Here is a 27,068-nt window from a genome sequence, read left to right on the forward strand (position 1 = left end):
AGATATGCTTTTAAGTATATAACAATTAGGATAAATGTTGATTTATTTTACATATTTATCCGTCTTGCTTTTACCGCCACAAAATTTTTAATAATATCTTCAATGTCTAATGAATCCATAATATTATTTTCAATTGATATAATTGATAAATCCGTTAGACGCTCTCCAGACATTGTTGACCGCAAATAATTTTTTATTAGTTTCAGTTTTGAAAAACTTCTTTCCCCTGATGCTACGGAATATTGGTACAGTTAAATAAATACGCATCACAACAATCGCAGTATTTGGAAACGTGTAGGTTAATGTATTTTCGTATATATAATTTAAAACATCCTAAGAAGCCGACTTTTTTTAAACAAAACATTATAAAGTTTTTAATTCCTCAAATAAAGTCATACCATCAATATCGCGATTGTCGGAATCTTGATTGTCGCTCAGTTTTAAGTGCAAATCTTTACAATGGTTCATTAAATCTTCATCGCTCCAATCGTTTAATTTACTAATGTAAATTAAACGATTGATTAAAGTCCTCGCTATGTTGTTTTAAGAGTATGAATCCTTCCGTGATTGAAGTTATTGTCGTGTCTAAAATGGCGAAGAAAAAATTTATTTTAAAATTTTGTTTAGGATCATGCGTTGTCTCATCTTCGTAGCCAAACATTTTTGTTTTTGTTCTTTTGCGAATGTCTGGAAAAATAGGATCAATATTAAGATCGTTTGCTACTTCTTTTGCAGGTCTAATATTTTCAAAATATTGGTCTGTTCGGCGAGTATTTAATTCTTGTATAACATAATCAAGATTTTCTGTAATTTTTCCTATATCAAATGTCGGATTCTGCATTATTTTGCTTGCAACATTTACGAGACTTAAGATTTCGTACCAAACATGAACAGAGCAAATAAATTTAAATGAATAAATCTTTGAAATTAAGTTGTCTGCCTGAACTCTTGAATCGATATCTTTAGTTTCATCTTCCGTAATATCAAAAAGAGCCTGGTAAATTTCCTTGATATTATTTTTAAGTGGCTTTATTGCTTCTACTCTACTTTCCCACTTAGTAGCAGAAAGTGGTTTCAAATTTAAAACACGAATGTTTTTTTAATATAGCCCAACGCTTCACAGATATTGAAAAATAATTATATAATTCCTGTATTACCCCAAAAAATTTAGTTTTACAGAATATCTTAGCTGCATCATTAACTACCAAATTTAATGAATGAGCAGCACATGGAATAAAAAAGCCCTTTATTTCAAGGATTTTTTTCCGCAGTCCATTATGTTTGCCTCGCATATTTGAATCGTTATCATAAGCTTGGCCGCGTAAATCCGAAATGTTAATATTCAATAATTTTAAATAATTTTTTATGAATTGAAATAGTCCTTGCCCAGTGGTATCTTCTACAGATTGAAAACCCAAAAATGTTCATGAATTTCTGCTATATTTGTATCTTTATTTTGATTAACAAATCTAATAACAATAGATAATTGTTGTGTGTGGCTTATATCCGGAGTAGTGTCAAGAATTAATGAATAATATTTCGCCTCTTTAACCATTTCTAAATTTTTTTGTATTATAGCTTCAGAAATTATACGGATGATTTCATTTTGTATTTTATCACCTAAATAATGAGCAATGTTCCTTTTTTGTGATGTTTGGATGCGATGCAAGTGTTCTGCCATTATCGAATCAAATTTAGCGAGAGTTTCTACTAACTTTAAAAAATTGCCGTTATCATTTTCAAAAAGTTTTTGTGAAGAACCTCTAAAAGCTATACACTGTCTTGATAAATATTGTATTATGTAGATTAACCGTTCGATAACAGATTGCCAATATTTTTTCTCAGTTTCGTATAATCTTTGTTGTGTGCAATCAATAATGCATTTCTTAATCAACGACATTTTAAGTTCGCTGAATTTTGAACAGTTTTTAATGTGCGTGGAACTTGTCTCGTGTATTTTTAGTATAATATATGACTCAAATGTTGCCAATCTTTACAACCGTATTCGTTAGTAAGTTGGGAATTTTGAATACCAAATATTTTGCAATAATAAGAGAAAACCGAATTTCGCGATTCTGAATAAACTAAATAACTTCGTAAAAGTTTTTCTCCATTTGCTAAAGTTCGATAATAGTATGAATCGGAAAACTTGCGGCCAGATTCATCTTTGGGAAATTCTTTATTAACTACTTGACGCGGGCAATGCTCAACTAAACAATCTCTAACTTTGGTAGTTATATGATTCGGCCAAGTACCTGGATCATTAACATTAAAATTTAAAATAAAATTTGTAGTTTCGTGTTTCGCTGAATCGGAATCCAATATCTCTTCTGCTGCAACTTCTGTAGACAGTCCAGTCAGGCCAGTTTCATTTTCGCATGTAACATTTGTTTCTTCATTGTTATCTTGTGTCTTCTCTTTTTCTATAGTAGAGCTACACGGAGTACTTGCTTCATCAGAACTTTCTGTTCTTCGTTTTTTATGTGGTCCTGAAGTTAAAAATTTATTCAGCGATCCAGCCAAATTACGTTCCAGTTGTACTCGTTGCAATTGTCTTTTCCTGTTTTGTGGACCAGATAGTTATATACCAGATAGTTTCAACTTCTTTGTCTTTTTTTCCGACATCTGGGGGTTAACACACTTGGTTAGACTTTAAAATTAGAAGAGCGTTAAAAGTTGTCCGCCAAAATAAATGTTTTTGAAAATTAGCAAGTAGAGATATTAGCTACTGATTGATTTCTCAGTGATATTTATTTAATATTTTTTTACATTCTGGTAATTGTTTAATAATTAAGAAATTTCTAGAATATTAAAATTATTTATTAAAGAAATTAGTAAAAGGACCCCAACCCCAATGTCTTCCAACCAGAACAAGAACAAATATATAAATAAATCTCTTATTGAAAATTATTTATTTTCCAGACGTGTACCCAACATAAAATAAAAATCTTTTGTTTTCAAAATAAGATAATTAACTAAAATGAAACAATTTAACTGATTTTCAAACTTAGCAAAAATATAATGGATGTACTTACTTTACGTGAATAATAATCCAAATTCACAAACAATTTACTAAACAACAATAAATATATTTTATAAAACAAAAGGCAACTGCACAATAACACTGTTACTGTAACGCACAAAAAGAAATGATGCAAAAATACACCAACATAGTATCAAGAAAGGGCCAATTGCAGTATGTGTAAACAAAGATCATCTAATGCGTTTTATAACTCATAAATAACCTATGTTTATTAATTTAATTCGAACCGTGTCAGCCTGACGCGCTGATAGTTTATCCTGCATATATACGGGATTTTTAGCTATGGTCCCTCAGCTGATTAATATGTTTATAATTTATAAACTATTATCTTTAAAATTTTATTTGTCTATCAAAAATCCAAAAATAAGTACACAATTAAAATCAAAGTCAAATTGTCCAAAGTCACTTAAACACAGAATACACAATACACTCAATATGTTTCACATTCAAAATTGAAATGACGTCGAAAAAAAATGTAAGTGGGTATTTGAATAGACGCTATTTCGTCTATCCAAATTCGAAGCGGAATTTAAGAAAACGAACATCGTATATACACCTATGTTTCAGACTAAATATTTTTGGATAGATCAGTGTTTCTGAAACTTCAGATATCCGTGTACCCCTTCTTTAATTTTCATTATTAACAAGTACCTTTTCAATATCAAACAAGTACCCTTATCAAAATAATAATAATAATAATAATAATAATAATAATAATAATAATAATAATAATAAATAAAAATATATTTCATTGCAAATGTCTGTTTTATTTGAACTTAGATGTACATTTAAACAAAAAAAAAAGATTTATTAATAGAACAAAATTTATAAAGATACTATATATTTTTACTTAATATAAATAATTTATCATCATTGAGAGGAGTGAAATTGTTTACTTCTATATCTGCTTTATTGCTCTCTTTTGTGCGTTTTATAAATCCAGTCTTTAACCAATGATCCATACTTAACAATTTGAAAGCTAAAAAAATTACCGTATTTACTCGACTATAACTAGCACTTTTTTAACAAAATTAAAGCTAAAAAATCGTCCTGTGAGATATATGTGGGGATTTTCGGAAACTAAAGTTTTCAGAGAAAAAAAACTGAAAATTGGTATGACTTACCAAGAAGCTTCTATTCTCCATCACTTCTTCTATCCTCAAGATTGGTTTCCTTGTGTGCAATCAAAGTTATCTACCCAAATAGAATCATCTTCTTTCCCATTATATCAAGCCAAAATTACCAGTAATTTAAGACTTGAGATGCGTTATGAACAATCCTTGACAAATTACTAATGAGAAGTAAAAGATGTGCACGATTGTAGGCCAGTAAAATAGAAAAAAAGCAACTATTAAGAAGTGCATATGATTGGTGCGGTATTAACAAAAGATCGCGCTACGCAAACAAAACAAGCTGACAATTGAATTGAAATGCTAATTCTCTTAAACCGATTTCCATAACATCTGAAATGCATTCACTATATATTTCTTAGTTTTAACCTGTTCATGACGGGGTAGTGTCAAGCAAAACCATATGTTGCACCTGCTGTATATAGCAGTTTCTGTTGGAGGGAAGATGTGATTCATTAGTTAGTGTTTATATTCCCAGTTGTCTGTAATTGCACTGTTTGTTGAGAAATATATTACACAGTCTGCAAATGATGTCTGTGAACCTTATCCAGTGACATAATAAAACTAATTGGTTTTCGTGTTTCTGCAGTATAATGGCTGTTGGGGATGGCGTATTGTTTACTGCAGGGAGCGAGTTATCGCTCAAATGTGACATGCATAATATAATTTAATATATATATATATATATATACAGACTATAAAAGTATGAAATTCACATCATACGATATTTTATGGGTTGTTTCCTTAAGTATCTAATAAGTGGGTTTTATATATTTTATATTTCCTTAAGTATCTAATAAGTATCTAATAAAATGTTTAGTTTTAGTATGTATGACTATAATTTTTTTATTAAAATTATAGTCATACTTATATGACTATATAAGTATGACTTATATAGTCATATAAGTCATGTGACTTATATGACTATATAAATCATATAAGTTATATATCTTATAGCCATATCTTAAGCCATTTCCCATTGACAGTTAAATATGCGGCACATATTTAACTGTCAATGGAAAATGACGCCTTTTTTATTTGGTAAACTAAACGCTGTATTTTTGTAAAATATCTTGTTGCCGTAATATGGCTGAACGAGCACGCGCCCTTATTAAGCAGCGCCGTGAGGCAGGCTGCCTCTATGCTATATCCTGTCGACGGTACTGTGCAAAGCACAGCGTAAGAATGAATTCACGGTCTGACTTAAACTAACAATTTCCACTAAAAATATAATAAACAATCGAAAATATTTATAAAATTTTTGCTGAGTCGATGTTTATTATGTGAAATAAAATCTGTGGTAACATTGATAACGTTTCACTTCAAACGATATAATTCAAGAATAAAAATTTATATATTTTTTTTATTATATCCCATGGTGAAATGGCGCCCCTATCTTCAAGCGCCCTTGTGCGGCACACAATCTGCACAACCGCACGGCTCGGCCCTGGGTGCGTGCAGTGAAAGAAGATAGACGCTCGGACACGACTTCCATACAGAGAGAAGCCAGTCTCCGTGCCACGACGTGGGCAAGAAGCCCACGTCATGGCACAGAGCTTCCTGACCCGTTACTGACTGGTTCGGGTCCGTATCTGTCGGTAGGCCTGCGGCATCACCGTTTTAACTGATGTGCCTTCGAAATGGAGAAGGTTATGTCTCTATGTATGTTTGTCATGTGATATCCTTGAAGGGTATCACTCACACAGCACAGAGAAGGGGGGAGAACAGAAACCGGAATCCCTGCTTCAGAGAGTAAACTGGCATTTGCCACTTCAGAACCTCCATAAGCTGGGCGATAAGGAACATCTATCACCTAATGTCTATTTGGCATTTCCTCCAACTAGGAAATATCCCTTTATAATCGGGGCTCTGGATTAGCAAGAGCCCCTTTTATGGAAACAGGCCACACCGCGGGAAGACGGGGTTAATTTGATAGGGGATCGGCTGTAAAATAACAATAATAAGTCCATTATATGTTAATATGAATAATATATTTTTATTAAAAATATGTTAATGTTAACATTCGAGTTAACATATAGGTATATAACATAACCTATATATATATACAGTATAATACAAATAGTTTGTTGGAGCTAATGTTGTATCCTGGGGGATCCCGAGACCCACTGAAAGGGTCTCGGGATCCCCCAGGGATACGCGACAATACTTTGAGAAACGTTGCACATAATGACATACAAGACAGTGGTCAAATCAATTTCAATTTGCGGATCTGAGAGTTGACTAGAGACCACAGATATGAGAGTTCTGCGAAAAAATTGAGAAAGAGTTAAGAGACGGCATCAATGGCAGAATCATATGTAAAATGATTATTATCAGGAAGGAACTTAACATTGTTAACATTCAGGAATGCGTGAGCAGAACTAATCTAAGATGGTGTGATCACTTGAACAGAATGAAAAAGGAAAGGACAGCGAAAATGTGTTTGATGCCAGGATGCCAGAAAAAAAATATCCAGAAGAAGAAGAAGAAGACAAAGATTTAGGCGAATCGATGTAATTTAAAAGTGAATTAGAAGATCGAAAAACCTGACAATATTGGAGACGACAAACAATAGAATATTTTGGAAGATGCTGATAGAAAGCTAGTAATAATGTAAATTTAATTATGCAATATTATGATGGTATTTTATACACTCCTTGAAAACATATCGACAATCTCCAGTTATATGATAATTTGTGTGGATAATTTTACCCGTTATAACACATTGCAAAGGGAGTAGGATTTCTAATTTTTTAGTTCAGACAGACCACTTCGCAGTCGGATAAAATGTATCTATTAAGGCAGCATAATTTAGAAAATTAAAACAAAATAAATGTTTTAATTGATTTTCTGCTTTTTATATTGCCAGGAATTACTTACATGTAACAAATCCAACTATGTAAATACCACACCCTCCAAAAGAGATAATAAATTTGGAAATGGCAAACATAATAAAGGATGTGGAAAAGGCTCCGATGGTCCCTACTATGAGGAGAACCGCTACGCATGAAATGATAACCGGACGTCTTCCATATCTGAAAAGAAGGTGTAAAAGTCACATAAATATACAAAAAAGTTAATAAAATGTTAAAATAATTATCTGTATCAAAACATGTAACTCAAAACTACGAGTTTTGAGTTACTCGCATATTAGTGCAGTTTTGAGTTACATATAAAAAAAATAACTGCTATGACAAACACGATTTCGTATTTTTTATAACTCTAGGGCTAGTCTTATTTAAAACAAATTAAATCTACCTAAAATCATTTAAATAAAATAAATTTAATTTGTTTTAAATAAGACTAACCCTAGAGTTATATTATAACGAATGCCACATAGTAATTTATTCATTTTACCCCCAAAAAATAATATAGAGATGTTGAGATAAAGCGAAATATAAGAAAGTTGTTGAATAAACAAGGTAAGTTGAGTCAATAGCGAACCTGTCATTAAATGTACACTTAAGTTCGTTGACATCAGTAGAACATGACACTATCGAACAGTAATCGCTCTCTCTCTCTCTCTCTCTCTCTCTCTCTCTCTCTCTCTCTCTCTCTCTCTCTCTCTCTCCATGGTGCTCCTTTGTTGACTTAGAGCACATGGCTAACACTCAACTTGTATCTGCGGTTGGTTTCAGGAAGTGCTATCAACGAGATGTCTGTATGCTGCTTAACGAATCTTGGACCTTGAATGTGAAAAATATTGCTTTCCTCTCTGTAAGCGGATCACAGCAGGTCCTACTTTGGTGTGAAAAATGGATAAATGACAACTAAGAAACACCCACGTTGGTTATGAGAAAACAAATGTGAAAAAGCTGTAGAATGGTCGAAGTTCTAAAATAGCATTAATAAAATTCAAGGATTTGGGGAAATATTTCAAAGAACAGAAAAAAAAAACTTAAGGACGACTTGCATACACATGCAACGAATATTTTGTTTTCGAAGAAGGACATGAGTAAACAGCTATAAGGAAAGAACAGAGAATAAAACAGAAATGAAAACCTTCAGAATTTGATTTGGACATAAATAGCGGCCTTAGGAAGGAAAAAGGGGCGTTTTTCTACACCCAAATTTTAAACAAAAGAAATAAAAATAAATCATTAAAAATGCATATTCTATACCTCTTTATTCCCTAAAGCAAGCATGTCAAACTCGTTTACCTCCAAGAGCCAAATTAAGAATTATACATCAAGCCCCGCCCGCAACAGAAAAAAAATCTCGAAATAAAGAGAAAACAGATTTTTTAATATTAATATTTAGAGTATATAAGTACAAAATACAACCATGTTACAAAAATACATAAAATATAAAGTTTACATATTTAAATAAAATTATACATATCATTTTTTGAAGAAACTTGACAACGTTTTTCATTAATGAAATCTTCAAAATTTGGTTGAATTTGTTGAGTTATTTTCATATTGATGGCACATGCCGGTCTGTTAATCTTGATCTTTCCGCAGTTTTATTTTTAAAGTTGAAAATAGTTTGTTTGCATAAATATGTACTACCGAACATAGATAAAATACGCCTAATTGCAAATAACACATTGGGGTATCGATCGGCTGATAAATAATTATAGAACTTTGGAATTCCAACATTCATATATTTTTGTTTCGATACGGAATCACACTGAATTTCGATTAATTTCACCTGTAAATTGTCATGAACAGTTTCAATATCAATCGATAGAGAAGTAAATAGGTGAAACTGATTTTCATATTTCTTAAAATCTAAAAATCTTCTTTCGAATTCATTTTCTGATAACTTCTTTTGAAGTTATCAGAAATTGAAATTTGAAAATTTCAATTTCGGTGATTTTTGTACTAATGATTGACAACATTGAAAATGGGATAAATTTTCTTTTTGAATTTGTTTTTGCCAAAGTAATAATTTCTGTTTTGAAAATGTTAATATTGTCAAATAACATGGTAACCATTTGATGTTTGCCTTGTAGATTAAGATTAAGTTGACTAATGTGACTTGTAATGTCAACTGAAAAAAAAAAAAACAGGTCCTTTATCCATTGATCATTTTTTAATATTTCACATTCATAAGTTTTCGATGTCCGCGAGGTTAGCCGAGTGGCTATGCGCTTCGCAACCATATGCCAAGGAAAGGAGTGTCCTGAGCTCGATTCCCGTCGTCGACGTGAGAAGTTTAAGGATCTTTCTCAGAGATAGCTAAGTTAGTCGGTCTTGGGTGTGGACTGCAGGGATTTTTCTCCCCAGTTTATCTGGGGTTTTTCCCCCCACAAGCAGGCAAACCGTCCCCCTGAACACACGCAGCTATAGACATAGGACACACTGGGAGGCATAGGGCTATCCACTTTATCCTCGGGACGAGTACGATTTAGAGGGGCTAAAGATAGCTCCGTAACAGGCCATTAGGCCTAATACCTGAAGGGAAGAAGAAGAAGAATTTTTCGATTCTAAAAAAATGGTAATTTCGTCCAGCAATTCGAAGAATCGCTTTAAAACTTTGACTGGAAAAACATCTAATTTCTGTATAATACGGTAGATCGCTATATTCACTTTCTATATCTTCTAGAAAGTTACTTAATTGCCGATGATTAAGCCCACGTTCACGAATATAATTTACAATATTATTGACATTTTTTAGGACATGCCCAATATTCAAAACTTTGGAGCATAGTGTTTGCTGATGAATAATGCAATGAAAATGGTAAAAATTATTATTACCTTGTTCTTTGTATTTTTTTTTAAAATTTGTAAGAACTCCTTTAACGACACCATTCATGGCAAGAGCACCATCAGTTACAAGACAAACTAGCTTTTTTTTTTTAACGGTAAATTGTATTCATTCAAAACTTCCATAAGGGCGTCAAAAATATCAACTGTAGTGGTTGTATCGTGTATAGGAATAATTTCTAGAAGTTCTTTACTTACTTTTAAGTTCATATCACATCACGAATAAAAACAGCCAGCTGAGCGATATCCCGTACATCTCTACTTTCATCCAATTGCAAAGGAATAGGTATGTTGGAATTATTGATTTTAGTTGATTCCTTAAGTTCCCGGTTATATCATCAATTCTGTTAGCAATGGTATTTCGAGATAAGCTTATATTTGTAAATTTCTTTAATTGATCAGGACACAACACTCTAACTGCTTTCATAATACATTCGCGAATAAATTCCCCTTCAGTGAATGGTTTCGACTTGCTTGCAATTAAATGTGATAACAAATAACTGGTTTTTACCGTAGCTCCATTATTATTATTTGACACTTCCAGGGAGTCCAAAGACTCATCGAGGGAGGGCAGCTGTTCTACAACTCTGTTTCCACTACTCAATCCACCAACTGACCGCAACTAAACCAACGCCATCTACCGCCGACCATCTACCGTCTGTGGAAATACCACTGGTATTTCCACAATCAATCACAAACATCCATGCCCACGGCGGGATTCGAACCCGCAGCCTTTTGGCTGGAGAGCGGATACGCTAACCACTTATCTTCAATAGGTTTGGTAAATACACTTTGTTGATTTTGAAGTGTCAACTTTAATTCTGACAATTTATCTTCACAAAGTTTCGCAACATATTTGTCATAGTTTTCTTTATGATTTGTATCGTAATGCCTTTTAATATTATATTCTTTGCAAACTGCAATAGAGTTTCTACATATCAGGCATAAATTTGTTTTTTTAACTTGAATACAAAAATATTGTAACTTTCATTTTTCTTGAAAACTACGATGTTCTTCTTCTTCAATTAATCGTTTTTTACTCATACTGGTTGAAGGTTTCGACATTATTTTTTATAAATTCTTTATTAATTATAAAGAAAACACTACACTTTCTTACGACTTGAAAATTGCTAACGGCTAGCTTCTGATTGCTGTGGTTAGCGGATATAGCCACGTACGTAGACTTGCTCGTTAAAATTCGGTAAAATTCGATATTTATGAAGTGATGTAACAAGATTTTTTGAAGTGACAAATAGAACATTATTTCCTTTAGAAATTGCAGAGTAGTTTGGCGTTTAAAATCTTAAGTGGAAATGTTAATTTTTTTAAATATGTTTATTTAAATCGGTGTTGTCAAAAGTTAAATAACCATATTGGTTACAAAGTTTAGCAGGCCGCATGTTACTTGTCAGCGGTCTCATGCGGCCCGCGTGTTTGACATGCCTGCCCTAAAGGGAGTTTTGAAATCGATTGGTAACCGAACACCATTCTAGACATTGTGCGTTTTCCTGGCTGATCTATAGATGAAAGTGACAAGAGAATACGACAAACAAATGCTATTATTTCGTGTTCCTACAAATCTACTTATCTGCGCCAGAGATTAGCTAACTCTGGAAATGGCTGAAAAATTGTGCAGAAAAAATTCTTCAAGTGACCGACTAGATTCGAACTGTAAATGTTTCTTCTGGAGGTCTAGTAGTAGAAGTGTGCAGTAGAAGTGATACCACAAATGAACGAGCAGAAAAAAGAAAAAGAAAGTTGTAATCTTGTTTATAGTTCGATTGTATTTCGTATTTCATTCCAATTACTGATAACAAGATTAAGTCTATGGCTGCCACAGTGAAAGAATAATGAGTTAGGATACTTTCGGTACTCGATTTTTGGGCACCACGACATCTTCGACAGCCAAAAGACTCATGTTTAAACCAAACATCCTAAAGTTTATATTACTGACATTCGGAAAAAGTTGGAACGAAATATCACTCATACGTAGCACAGCTTCAGAATACGCTGTACGCTACCCAAAGATGACTTGTATGGAATTCCCATAAATTTTAAGGGGAGACTGGATGTCTCAGAATTTCATAAAATCTCAAACTTTATGCTTGGAAGTACAAATAATAATACTGTTTAGAAAACATAAAAATGTGTTTTAAAAAATAGATGCAATTAATAAATAATAGAAATAAGCGTGTAAATGAACAATTATAGAAATAAGGAGAAAAAGTGTGAGAATTTCTATAGAAACTACGATATATAAAAAAAAAGCTATATTCATCGTGTATGCCAATAATAAAATACTGGAAGACCGAATAAAAATAAAACTTCATACCTTGTTCTAAATTTCTTATGAATGTATGTTTATAATTACATCTGTTAATCGTTTTTGTAATATAATATGAACGAAGCTGTAAATAGCTTTCATGAACCTTAAAAGAAAACGTAGCGCACAAGTTTATGTTTAATGCGCATGCGTAGTAAAAAATACAAAAATCATTTCTACCGTCTCTTGTTCAATTAAATGCCACGGGAATGCTAATTTAAGACATTAGTGGAAAATATGAGTACTGACTGATTTACGGGCAATTCGCGGACCCTGACCTATTAAATAGGGAAAAGAGGTTGTTCCGAATAGCAGAACAAACGCAATAACAGGATGACTAAATGTCTGAAACAACTTTCCGCTCCGCAGATGATATATACTGCAAATAGCCAAGTCTAAAAACGTGTCCAACATGCCATCGACCCGGGAAGGAAGGAAGGAAGTTTGCTTGCTTCTTCAGAGAGCATTATATATGAGATATAAATCGCAAAATTAGATATTTAAATAATATCTGATATGTACTAACACAACGTTATAAAAACAAACAACTAATGAATAAATTAACTTAACAATAGCAATAATAATTATTATTATATGACACCTCCAAAAAGTTCAAGAACTCATCGCGGGAGGACGCCACACAATCTATTGTCTCCACCACTGGATTCATTTATACACTAAACAATCATTTTAATAATAACAGTATTATTATTAAATTAATAATATTAATTTATATTATTCGTATTATAATTAATAGTATTTTTGTCTGTTAATGCGGGAGATGAAAAACCCATGCTTCCAGTACGGAAATGCCCTGCCTCGAACTGAGATCGGCTAACTCACTTTCATTTGAAAAGTCTATGTAAGATACCTCTCGTCATGATGAGAATTGAACTCCCATTCGAAGGGCTCATTCTTCCAAATGCATTACGGAGGAGCTCAGGATTTGTTATTATTATTATTTTTGAGTTTTCCAGCTGTTGTACAAGCAAAATTTTCATAACAGAAAAAGCAAATTTTCCGAAGTATAATAATAAACACTCATCACTGATTACCCTATTATCGGAATGGATTGCCTTCTTCTGCCATGCGCAGAAGTGTCGAAGGGTCTCGCATCTGTGGTCGGATACAGTACCTTCGTATAAAACAGGCTAATTCATCTTCAAATGATGAAGAAAAAAAAACACATTAAAGATTCCTTCCGTCACGATGAGAATCAAAGCCCTTCTCCGGCCAAAGGACACATATCTTTACGTCCTTCTAACTGTGCTACGGAAGCATTAAATTTGATTTTCTTCTATGCTTAGAAAAGGAACTTAAATTTTTTTTAAATTAAATTGAAATAAAATGTGTATGCTATATATACATTTGGCCAGCATGGCTGGCCGAGTGGTTAGCGCATCCGCTCTCCAGCCAAAAAGGCTGCGGGCTCGAATCCCGCCATGGGCATGGATGTTTGTCATGATCTTTGGAAATACCAGTGGTGGTGGTGGTGATCCGCGGTAGATGACGTTGGTGTATTTGCGGTCAGTTGGCGGATTGTAGCGGAGATGGAGTTACAGAGCAGGTGCCCTCCCTCGATGAATTTTTGGACTCACTCCCTGGAGGTGTCTAATAATAATAGTATGCTCTTGGTAACGAAACCATTAGAGGGCGCTTTGTTTCTGTTGGTCGTATTCGTGATTGTATTTTGTATTCTTAAAGTCATTTTTATACAGTTTATGAAAATGTTTCGAAATCTTCATATTATATGATTTCAACAATACAGTGTATAATAATAATAACATTGTCCTATTTAATTACGTATAATTATGCAAAGTTGGATTGACTATTTCCGATATTTCTTCAAGATACTTTTTTTTGTTCTCGAAGTGCCAAATAAAGTTCATTTAATAAAACTCATAACGAATCAAGAGTCAAATACAACTTACCTGTCTGCCAGATGACCCAGAACTGCAGATGCAACAAGTGAACCAGCCATATAGACGGCGCTAGCTACAGACACAAGCCATTGCCTTTCACAAACAAGATCCCACTAGAATCACAAAAAAGCTATAACTCATTTAAATACTTTTATAAAAAAAGTTTCTTCAAAAGAACAACAAAAAAAAAAACATAATATAGAAAATCTACATCTTTTTAAAGTTTTAAAATTTACTAAAAAAAGGTAAAATTTTATGTTTTCTTACAATCGTTTTAATAATTAAACATTTTTTTTGTGATTAAGAAACATAAAAAAATGAAAGTTTTTCTATAAATTATAATCACCTCATCTACTATCGTCGACTTATAAAATGATTTATCATACTGCCAGTCACTACATAGGACTGTCTGTGTATCGTTGTCATAGCAGTTATTGTCCCATTCATCACACGTTCGATTTCCAAAATCGTATTTTTCACATTGACTAAATCTCGTTTCACCGTCCCTAATTTCCAGTGGAATGCTCAAATTTTTCCACCTTTCGCTGTTATTGACCAGTTCTTCAGGAGGCGCACACCAGTGATCGATATTTGGAGCGTAAAATGTAATAACAAAAATATGCCAAGATGGGAAGAACCCGGTAAAGAAAAATATAATAAATACAATGATTTGCCATCTCCCATAACCACCGATGATGTCGGTAATATCCGTCGCTGGAATAGGATCTTCGTCCTTCTTTTCCGACTTCATCTGCGTATAAAAAAGAAAATTTAAATTAAGTTCATGTGTCATTATTTTTAATACTAGATAGATGGATCACAAATGATCATATAAGTAATATTTTATGTGATAAATATTATATTATATTATATTACCTGTCGAATAACAAAATAATTTCATACATGTTTAATCAATGAGACTTTTTAAAGATATTATTAATAACCAAGGCAGATTGACTTCTTATTAAAGTGGCTGTTATTATATTGAGAAAGGCTGCTGTTTTATTATTATTTTTAGTTTCATTCGTTTGTTAAATGCTTAGTGTATTTAATCAATACTGGAAGGATCGTGAAGTAGAGTGATATTTTGAGCGATATTAAGTACCAAATCTTTTAGCTGGTCCACATGCGTTTGATGAATTAGGGTCAGTCAGAAGATTTGGTACTTAATATCGCTCAAAAGACCGGCCAAATTGTCTTTTTAGAGATATTTGAGAGATGTATATATGTACCTTAAAGATAGAAGCTATGAATTTGGGTAATTCGTAGTGGTAATACCGTTTCCATATCAACATGATGTCGATCTCCTGGTGGAAAGCCCACAACAAGAATAATAATACCTTATCTTACTCAATTACTACGTGCAAGAGACGAATCACGCAGCACTGTAAGGTATAATATAAGTGGACCTCATGTCATCTCTTCTTCAGCCACTGTTTAAACCAAACAATCAGGGCAAATCGCTTCCTGTAATATCAGGAACAGCTCACTGCATTCCTCCTCTATTCTCCAGTAAGATATTAGAAAACTCCCCAACAGCTTGGAATATGTTGTGGATTTAATTGACGACCCTCTCGTTTAAGGATTCACTTCAATCATTTTCTCATCGTTTTGTTATTGGTTTATTTGCTGTTTTTATGTTAATCCCATCCATGAAAGGCAGTTCATCCTATAGTATATGCACTGCTTGGAAAGAAGTTACGGATACCCCATATATTCTGGTCTAATGTTTCAACATCAATTCTGCTTAGTTTGGCAATGGACAAACTACCATTCCATTGCCTCCACCCCCATTTTTCTCGAAAACAATGGGGAAGGTCATCAACAACCAACTTCTTCACTCTTATTTGTGGATCGAGAGGTCCACGAATTAATTCGTGATCATCAATACGAATCCACTACTCTCACTCCACAGATTTCAGCCAATATTAACCATCTTTGAACACAGGACATGAAAACGTTTGGCTGTCTTACATCTTTTGGTTTCAACATCAATTGAGATGAAATGATCAGTTCTGATCATTCAACGTATCATGGTGTACTTCCTCTATTCAGAATTCATTGCCACGGCTGAAATATAGCAGAGCTTCACTCTTTCGTTCTGTTTTTTCTTCCATTCATAAACGACATTCACCAACCTCAAATCCTGTCCGCAATTTTGCCGATGAAAGCACATACACTGTGTTCTTCCTTAGTCGACTAACCCTGCAGCACTCGAATGATTTAGACTTCAAAATCTTCCGTAACCAATATCTGAAACAGTGAACGCTTTACATGAAACTCCAGCTGGGTGACAAATCTATGAACTTTAATCCTACCTGAACATAGTCCTACCGCTGATTTCTTATTTATAGTAAGATTTCACCCATTTTCCGTTCCGATAATTCTTAGATCGCCAGTCAAAATGCGACTTTTCTTCTTAGACTGGCAACTGTAGTCTTCCCTGGCATGAACTCTGTCTTTATCCGTTTAAGACGATACTTCTTGCCTGGAAAACTCGTAATGTTATATAAATCCCAAATTCATCGAAATCGCAGAATACTGCCTCGCACTTGGAGCGGCAGATGTAAAAAAAAAAAAAAAAAAAAAAACACTCTTAAAATGCTGGATGCTATCTAGAAGACAATATCGTTAATTCACGACCCTCTCTTTTAAGGATTCACTTCAATCATTTTCTCATCGTTTTGTTTTTGGTTTATTTGCTGTTTTTATGTTAATCCCATCCACGAAAGGTAGTTCATCCTATAGTACATACGCTGCTTGGAAAGAAGTTATGGACACCCCATGAGGAGGTGCATCGTGCCATGTAAAGAGTCAAGTGTTTGTAGCCGGTATAAATTGGAGAATTATCATACTCCTAAGTCATTGCAACTGGGTCCGGGTGAAATGGTTGCGAGAATGGAACCGACAGAGTTTGAAAGATGCGTTGTAATAGAATGCCATGTTGCAGGCCCATCTGTTCGGCAAACTGTTGACAAATGGCGCATCCCAAATCAACCATCAGTGATACCATATTGAGATGGAAGCACAGAGAGTCTACCCACAGTGGACGACCCACCACACTCACCAAACGTGACTGTAAGTTGCTACGAGGGATAATACTCGTATGTAAAAAACGCCATTCGTCGGCCGACATGAACCAAGGCTGACAACACGAGTTTCCATGGTAGGACCGCAATAAACAAGCCCAGCATTACCCTAACCAACATGCAGCAACATCTTCAGAGATGCAAAGGGCAATGGGACGTAGAAACTTGGAAAGCTGTATTATGCTGCGACGAATCACACTACTCCCTCTGCCGAGCAGATGGATGGGTGCGGCAGATGACGGCGAACGCCTATTAGCAGAGTGCGTAACCCCAACCCCAACTATGAAATTCGAGGTGACAATGTGATCGTATGATCTTGTTTTTCCTGGTATGACCTCGGACTTCTGTTTGTTATGCCACGAGCATTGAACTCCGAGAGGTATCTGAACATTCTAGCCAATGCAATGCTTCCTGCGTTTGTACAGAATTGACCATTCTCTCTTTCAGCAAGACAATGCACCTTATCGTAAGGCTGCTGCTGTAACCGCGTAATTTGTGGACATGAACGTCACCACACTTGACGCATATTAAACATCCGTGGATGAACTGGAGCGTCGGGTGAGATCAAGGGAGTCCGCGCCCACAACTGTGCAAGACCTCATTACATGCTTACAGGAAGAATAGTCCAAAATTCCCACTGATCGCTATACGCTTGTGGAAAGTATGCCACGTAGGATTGCTGCAGTCATCGCAGAGAAAGGAGGTCCTATCTTATTAAGGTGGGCGCCATGGCGGTTTGTTCCTGGCACTATGGTGTCCGATGACTTTTTCCAAGCAGTGTGCATTAGTATCGTATATGAACCGAGAGATAAGAAAGAAGCAACTTATTGACATTGGATTTAAAGACCTGTAGAGTGCATTCTTTGGGAAATACATAGGACGACTTTTCCAAACTACAGCAGCAGAAGTAATAAATGAAGACAAAGAAAAATTTGTTCTGAGAGTTTGTAGTTGAACTATAAAGAATTGTTTTTGGCTGTTGCACATTAATCATTGATATCAATGATTAATGTCAATAGAAATGTTTATAGAAAATGTAAACGGCAGAAACTGAACAGCAGCACCGTGAACGAGAATGGAAGGAATTAATGAGAAATAGGTCAGTAATCAACCTAATTGCTCTCTTCTGTACCGACTGAAATATTTTTATCGAGTTGATTGGAGTAGGAGATCAAATATGGGAACAATATTGAATGTTTGTATACGGGTTTATGAGTTGTATAGTGTTAACTGTTTAGAGGTACTGTTTAGAAGTACAGTAGTAAAGGCCCACCAAAGAGAAAGTGTAAATTTCAGATGCCAAGGAGACGATGTTTATAATCTATTAATGCCAATAGGTTTGGGTTAGAGTAACCAAAAATGAGATATCTCATTTTGTCTAGAGTCGGAGCTCTTGTCAAAAGTAAGACTAGAAGGCTACTGTTCTTTTATCTGCGAAAAATAAAAACAGAATTGAGTATTATGCATCGAAATTAACAATAAGTCATCAAAATCCCATTGATGAATGGTTTAGAGAGAGATCAGAATTAAAGATCTTTGAACTGGGTGTTGGATTTGCAATCAACCTGAACAAGGCCGTTGATATATAGAAAGAAGAGTGCGTCTAGGAACAACATTAGTTGCAAATTTGAAGATAAAGATCCTTCCAGCATCAAATGTAATATGTGTCCAGACAAAAAAAAAATTGCCCACCCAATTGCAGAAGCCGAGAGACTGACCATACAATGAAGGCTTACTTAATAGGCCTGCGAGCAAGCCGATGAAATGCCTTAGCGCTATCAACACAAACTAGGTGAGATTTCCCAAACTTTACATAGCATTTGTCTAAAGCTGGTTAATACGAGCAAGTTCCCTGTTGATTTACAGCGAGTAATTTCATTCTGGTGATAATTTAATAGATAAGATTCAAATTATCTTGGAAATTGACTGCTACTGGTTTACCTCATTATTTTAAAAAGAACTAAAGCGATTGAAATTGGACGATAAGTACATAGCAAAGATCTTTCACCGTTCCTACGTTGAATATGGCTAATTTCCAGGCTGAAGAATATATACTACTGTAATAGGAAAGATTAAAGGACTGTACAGAAGAGGAGTTAATGCAGCACCATTCTTCAGTACAATGGGAGAAATACCATCACGACCAAAGACTTTAGTATCCAGGTTGAACAAGAATCTTCTGATCTTTTTTGGCAAAAAAAATCAAAGGTACATTGAGCGTTTCGTGTTAAGAAGGTAGGAGGACATTTAACAAGTTCGTCTATGTAATAATTTAGGATTGTTCCATTGGCTGTTACGCACAGGACACACTGGCGGTTTTGGGTAACGATGCACTGAAACAATCTAAATGCAAAAGGAGAGGAAGAACATTCGGACAACAGCTTAGGCACGAGGCGTGCCATTAAAAGAAGATGCAGGTTTACTGCTTTTATCCTTCAAATCAAAGATGGCGAATTCGATGAAAGCCAACTGTGATATTCCTGGTTTGTTTTAGAGAACCAGGGGTTAGATAAGGGACAGGAATTTAAAGTCAGATAGGAAATTATTTTTTTATGCAGATAAGAATTGCTTCAGTGATACATTCCATACAAATGTTTGGATCAGAAGACAGAAAAACAATAACATCCAAAGAAACGGAGCACAGAAATCATTAAGATCATTCTATTTGACTTTCTTGCACTAGTGCAGCGCTTCCCAAACTGTGGGTCGCGGTCCCCTTGGGCGGCCATGAAATAGTGAAAACAAATTTAAAATGTTTTAAGACTAAGTAGATTTTTATCTTAAAAGAAATGTATTTAATTTATATTTATTATTTCTTTTTTGTTATTTTTTATATTTTAATGGAAAAAAATCACACGTCGATGCAGGTTCACAAATTTTGCTTTCTGCGTATTTCGGCACTTAATGAATATTAGTAAATATATGCTTACTCATATAAGTTTCATTTCAAAGCAGAAACCTAAGAATTGCAGTTTCAAATATTTTACCTGATATCGACTTTTTGTGTGGCAGTATTGAAACACATCCATCACATTAAATTGTTATTAAACTTCTTTTATGTTTTTAATTCTTTCTTTATTACTGATCGTTTTACATTTCATGTGCTTGTATTGCAAATGTATAATAACAATATATCTATCTATATAAAAATATGAGATAATGTGCCATGTCAAATGTGTATGTAAGATGCTAAAAATGTAATATTTGCATTTGATTTTTGCAATATTCGCTGTATATTTTTTGTATTGAATACAAATACAATAAATATTATAATAATATGTCTATATTACGATTTTTTTTCGAGTGGGGTCGTGAAATATTCTCATTTTTCCAAAGGGGGCCCTGGCATCTAGAAGTTTGGGAAGCATTGCACTAGTGGACAACGCGGAAGAGCGTGATAGCATGAGTGTTGTTCCTTGGGAGAAGAAATCAACGCTTCCTTACATACAGAATAAAGAACATCCATAGTATATTTAGTGTGATCTCTGGTAAGGAAAGGATTGAAAATATCTGGAGAATGAATGTTTAGGGATATTTGATATTCTGTTAGGCATGTGAACCATTTTAAATCACTGATGACAGCAAACATCTTCAATATCTTTACCTACATTAGTAAAAGGAATGCTGTCAGTTCAAGTTGTGAACATTAAACTCTTTAAGGGAGATGATCTCGCTATTAGGAAAGTTGAATTGGAGGAAATCAACATTTATAGAAAGGAAATCAAGAACTTCAAATGAATCTGATTGAATGGGTTGAGATATTTTTAGCCAAAGAAGACCATAAAGAGGATATTCAAAGTTGAAACTCTCTAGTATAGTGTGTCAGAGTGATCATGGCACCAGTGCCATCTTTGGGATGAAAAGAATCAAATAAAAGTATAATCGGGTGAATAGTACTTGAAGAAGCTGAAATTTGAGTTTCTGTTAGGAAAAAGTGTGCTGCTTTTGTATACTGAAAGTGGAAATAAACATCACTGGAACTATGACTATATTTGTGAACCTGTAACAATGAGTCTGCTGAGCAGAATCTACGGATTTGAACTTGATAGACTACTTTTCAGAAGTAACAGAACGTCTATTAAGGATGTAAAAACTTCCACATTTACTACTGGAATTGGCTGCCAATTTGAAGCATACGTCACGATCAGAAGTATGAGAATATATATATATATATAAATAAATAAATCTTCTAACACATTTTATTCTCCTATAGGGAGCAGGCGAGGCCGTCTAGCCCTGTCTAAGTGTTTGGAGACTAGGGACAGTTCAATATCCATCGGAAGCCAATCATAGATAGTTGTCCTAAGACTATCACTAATTATAAACGGCATCCGATGAAAAGAGGAAGTGACGTGTCGCCATCTCATGGTCCCTAACACGGTATGCTATTTGTCTGAAATAGTGCGGATTCTACGGTCGATTTGCTTGAGTTTACGGGAGCAAAAATCCGGTTGCCCTGTCAGATATCGACTAAGTCGGGAACCTGTCGAAGAAAGGGTTATAAAAAAGCTCTCCTAGTCGGCGGCTATCTAAATGAGAGCAATTAGCACAATGGGAAAAACGCTGCTTACACAGGACTCCACAGTTTACAGTTTGTAAAAATAAATAGTTTTGAAAAGACTCATTGCCTTTATTTTTGCAATATGATAAAGGAAAGTCAACCTTAGTATTTCAGCCATGAAAATTTACGCTGCTGGACTTGTCAATAGCTTGCATTTTGACAGAGGGAACACCACAACACGGTTGGATGTAAGCATATATTGTGGTGTTCGTTCCCGGGAATAGATCGGTTTTTCACTCACTGTTGCTTTTATTTTTTTATAATAGGTAACTGTGAAAGAGAGAGAGAGAGAGAGAGAGAGATTGAAAACAAGGATAGGATTACTCAAATAATCATTGTGCATTTGTGTTATGTACATTTACCTAGTTCGCTTGATAATCAGAAATAATTCATTAAAATTAACGGTTAGAAAAATAATCAAACAAGGCATCAGGAGTTAAGTTCAGAGGAAAATAAAATAGAAGCCAACTACAAGTTACAGCAAAGCATCTGGGACTTTTATACGTTTTTTTTATTTATGTCAATAAGAACTGTTGACATGTTTTTTTTCTTTCGTTTTCTTAAAATTATTTTTGTCATTTTTTTTCGATGACAGAGGATAAAAATTTGAAAAACAATTACTTGCTGTGGGGCATTATTTTTTATAGTTTTTAAAATGTAACTTTTAAAAAACCGTCCGTAACTATTTGTACAGATTCGGAACAAAAAAATACTTTTAATGAATGTGGATAATTTAATAGAAAAGAAAAGTGTTTGAATAAGATATGACATTGAGGAAAGCAGTATTCATTTATGTATATGACGGTGTACACTGTGAAAAACTTACAGGAAAAACTTACCTGAGCAAATGGTATGAACTTTATCAACCACTTGCTCAGCTCCTTTAAAAATATTTTTTATGGAGATACATGTTCATTAAATATTTTAATTTTCTTATAAACTTCTGTGAGGCTTGTGGTAATGTGTGTTGTGACCTTGCGACATATTTCTTTGTCACTTTTTGTGACACCACTTAACAACACTGCTCTCTGTTCCTTGAGAGTAGCAGGTTTCTTCGGTAACTTTTCTTTCACGATTTCCCATAAAAAAGTCGACATTAAAATGAACAAAAATGCTTGCAGTTGTGATGTTCAGGGTAATGGTTAAAAAAGCGACAGAGGTGGTATGCCGAAAACAACACAACATTTATCTGTATTGTTGTTTTATGTCGCCATTTTGCATAAGCCACTGGATATCTAGAGATAACTGAGTGTCCATGGGGTGCAGTATATGCCATTTTTATTCACAGATTCCTATTGTACTGGCGTTTAGGATCCTGTAGTTTAGGATAAACGGACGACAAGTCAGACGCATTATCTTATTATTATTCTCAGTTCATACTTTTCTAAAGTCAATCCTCTATCACGTTTTTCAGAGGAATTAACTGTTTACTTCATTTCTTGGAAAATTCAATGTTATCTTCTTCATAACGTTGATCTTAGTTAATGGCGACGTGAACTGGTAACCTGGGCGCTCGCGTGATGAGCGATTACCTTCAGGCAAGTTGGTCTGGATGATTCAGCCGACCTGTTAAGAAATATGTCAAGTAGGGCTGCTTATGAATAGCTTGAACTGATGAAATATCCTCTGTTACACCACAATGCCGGGAATATACAGTATTTCTGGTGTCTCTTTTATTTAAGATCAAGTTCTCGCAAATATCAATTTCCTCCAGTCCATGCTGAATTTTTGCTGTAGGCCTTTCGTTAAATAAATATCTTCGTGAACAATGTTCAACTTAGTTACTGATTTTTTTCCTTAACATTCGAGGAAACACTGCCGGGAAATTAAAGCCGATATTAACAAATCTAGATAATACGATGCGCAGCACAGTCTCTAATGTCACATGGCTCGTCGAATGCAATCGAAACGACTAGAAGTTCTTTAATCGAAGATTCAACTGATTTTCAACTTTCAACTTTTTTTAATTTTTTATTTTTTGGAAATATTTGCATCCAATGAGACATCGTCGGTTAATTCATTTGTACATATTTTGGATGGATGCCATTTTGTCTATGGTTTTGGATTTTTACATAAAATTTCATTACAATGCACACGATTTTGTCACTATTTTTTATAAGCTATATAACCCGCATTTTGTAGCTGGGTGCTGTTTCAATTGCTGATAATCATTCAATTATGAATACGAACGATCAATTTGATCACTTGAAATTATTTAGAAAAGAAAACTTCTATGAAGCTCTTGCTTGCGTTTTGAAATGCTTTTTGAAATTCCCTTTTTTAATTTATTTCTGGTTTATTTTTTTATTTGGCCACAGCATACATTTTCATTTCGCCCATAAAATAGTCGAGTTGTACCCAAAGGGAAAAAAAAAGTGAAAGAATTGTCTTTAAACTAAGAACGTAAATTACTGTACTAAAAATGCACATACAACATTTGCCAATAAAATGATTCGATTAAAACCAAAAAAAAAAAAAAAAAAAAGCTGGACATTTGCAAATGTAATTCTAAATGACACTGTCAAATTTCAGGAATAACTTGTAGACAAATGTAATCTTTTATATAAGAATGCTACTGATTGGTTACTGATTAACTCGGATCATTTCCACACGTGATTAATATCGAACGAATTAATATCATTACAAAAGCACTATGTTTATCTACTAAATTATATCCAAAAAATAACAATAATAAAAAAATAAATAATAGCGTTTCAAATGGTGAACTAAGTACAAATAATCACATTCATAGCTAAGTGTAAACAATCACTTCAAAAAAATAAATTAATAATAATAATAAAAATGAAACATAAAAACAAATTTATAGGATAACTAGTGGAGAACAGTCTACGTATCCCTGTGGAAATGACGTTTGCATCCATAGGACTAGGCCTCCCAAAGAAAGGCATTTCCAAGTTCGATTCTACTCGCTGATTAGAGATGATTGTAAGCTTAAGCCTTTCGCCTGGTTCCCTAGTTAATCGATCTCTAGCATGGACAAACAGGTTTTTTTTTTCCCCAGAAAGTTGCTTTGTCCATTAAACTCAAGAAAATCGACCGCAGAACCTACATCCTTTCAGAGAATAATATATTGAGTTAGGGGGATGCGAGAAGGCGGTACTTGTCTGCCTCTCTTCACCGGATGGCGTTTAAAATTAGTGAATAGTCTTGGGCCAGCTATATCTGATTGGCTATGGTGGTGACTGATTTCCACTCAGTCTCCAAAAGGTAGGTAGGGTTAAAAGACCACGACCCTCATTTATTGGAGGTCTGAAATGGCTTGAAAAAGGTTCATGTTTGGCCTCGAGAGAGGAGTTTGATTTCTTTCTGAATTATGTAAAAAATAAGTAAAATACAAAAAAATAATAAAAACTTAATAGAAAAACATCCCATGCCCATCTATGGTGCTGATGTAGAATAGATTTAACACGTTTCGTAGGTGGGATCGCATAAACAATCACTTTTTTTTTTTTTTCATGTAGAATCTTTTTGTGAGATTCACCTACCAAATATCCGCATTCGTATTGGCTCTTTTCTTTGATCTTATTATTATTATTATTATTATTATTATTATTATTATTATTATTACGGACATCTCCAAGGAGTCCTTAGACTCATCTTATTATGCCAGCTCTTACCGACAATTTTACTGGACGTTATATTTAAACAAAAAATAAGTACAATTAATAAACAGACCTACTTCGCGATATATCAGTACCCAATTCGCTGCATACGGCGAGCATGTCGTATACTACTGCTCTCAGTCTTCCTTTAATTATGGTATTCAGTTGAACCAAGTGAAATGTATAAAAGGATTTAAAAGTTTTGTTATATTTTATTCTTAAAAATATTCGCAAATTTTAATTAATCTTATTTTTGGTCAAATTTCCTCCTGTGCTTTAGTATGATTCAGAATTTTGTAGAACGAAGCTATTGTGACTTAGACGTCCTTTTGGAATTTTGAAGTCCTACTTAATTAGCAGTAGAACCAGCCCAAACTGGTTATTCTGTAACTATTTCTCCTCTGGAAAATCCGCAAATTTCGCGAAGAAGTCATTAATAAAGACAGCAGCATGGTTTATGTTGCTCAACATCACCACTAGTACAGCTCATTATGTCAGGCAGAGAACGGAACTAACAACGCTCCGTGTGATACAAGATGCCATTGTTCATAACCCATTATAAACATTTCGAGTAATGCTAGAATGTTTTATTTTAAATGCGTCTCGGTGCAACGGCAATAAACTACGTGTAACTAACGACATTCACATTTCGGATATTGCGTTAATTTAAACGTTCTGCGTTATTTATTTACTTCGTTGCCTGAAAAATAGCATTCTCATTCATTTATTTATTTCATGTTTTCTATTTTAGGCGGAGAGTGGCGCTGCAGATGCTTTGCTACCGACAGGTTTGTATAACTTGCATCATTAAATTTTAAAAAATGAAAAAAAGCAAATTATTTTCGCTATATTACAAACACTTATTCTCTTAAATATGTGAAATAACAGCAATGCTTGAAATACATTTCCTGTAATACCAGAAAGAAAATAAAAAACTTCATTTAGGCTTAATAATTAAAAACTTATTAATTTAACATATTAAATATTTAGCATATTATCATTTTAAATTATTTAACAATAATAATTATCTACTCAAGCGAAGTTTCATAGGAGCAATTTATAGTTAATTTAAAGTAATATTTAACTGTATTAGCTAAATGTTATAACTTGGGGAGTTAAAGACTTCTTCGTAAAATGTAACCTTTTGATATGCATGTTTTTTATTTTATTTATCCAATAATTCTTAATATTTAATTATAAGAAGCAGTAGAAGAATCAATTAAAATTTTACTGGAATTATATCTAAAATGGAAATTCAAGGTGAGCCGCATACAATTGAGCTCAGAATGCTCCAACAACTTTTCACTCTATGCGGGGAGGAGGGGAAAATCTCGACGATGTTATAAACTTTTACGATCTGTTTAAATGCTTTTTTTTTGTTTTGTTTTTTGATGTGCATCCTGGTTTTTAATAAAACATACGTAGGTGTCATTTAAATAAATGGTATTATATCAATGGCTCTTTATCTTAAAATGAAAACCACCTGTTTATTACTGTTTTCACTCTTACTACTATCATTATAGTAGTAAGAGTGAAGTGTAAGTCAAATTTTTAATGACAGCCGATTTAATTTCATTAATGTAACTATCATAAAAAGTATCAGTTTAGCAGGGTAAAAATGGGCCAGAATCACTTCTTACAAATTCAAATAATTATTATTTTTTAT

At 33.9% G+C, this 27,068-nt stretch overlaps 1 protein-coding gene across 3 annotated transcripts in view; it reads right to left on the bottom strand.

Annotated features, from left to right (window-relative positions):
- Positions 1–27,068, bottom strand: part of LOC150095951 (organic cation transporter protein-like) — a 107,664-nt gene that overhangs the window by 16,088 nt on the left and 64,508 nt on the right. For all 3 annotated transcript variants that reach the window (XM_090409388.1, XM_090409389.1, XM_090409387.1), the window contains exons 2-4: positions 14,476–14,880; positions 14,139–14,242; positions 7,054–7,208 (exon numbers count right to left, since the gene is read on the bottom strand). In XM_090409388.1, coding sequence (XP_090265514.1) covers positions 7,054–7,208; positions 14,139–14,242; positions 14,476–14,880 — 664 coding nt within the window. The remainder of the gene's footprint in view (positions 1–7,053; positions 7,209–14,138; positions 14,243–14,475; positions 14,881–27,068) is intronic.

Source organism: Typopeltis vanoorti, chromosome 19, assembly GCF_054136105.1.
Source record: "Typopeltis vanoorti isolate ZY-2024b chromosome 19, IOZ_Tvanoo_1.0, whole genome shotgun sequence".
Lineage (NCBI taxonomy): Eukaryota > Metazoa > Arthropoda > Arachnida > Uropygi > Thelyphonidae > Typopeltis > Typopeltis vanoorti.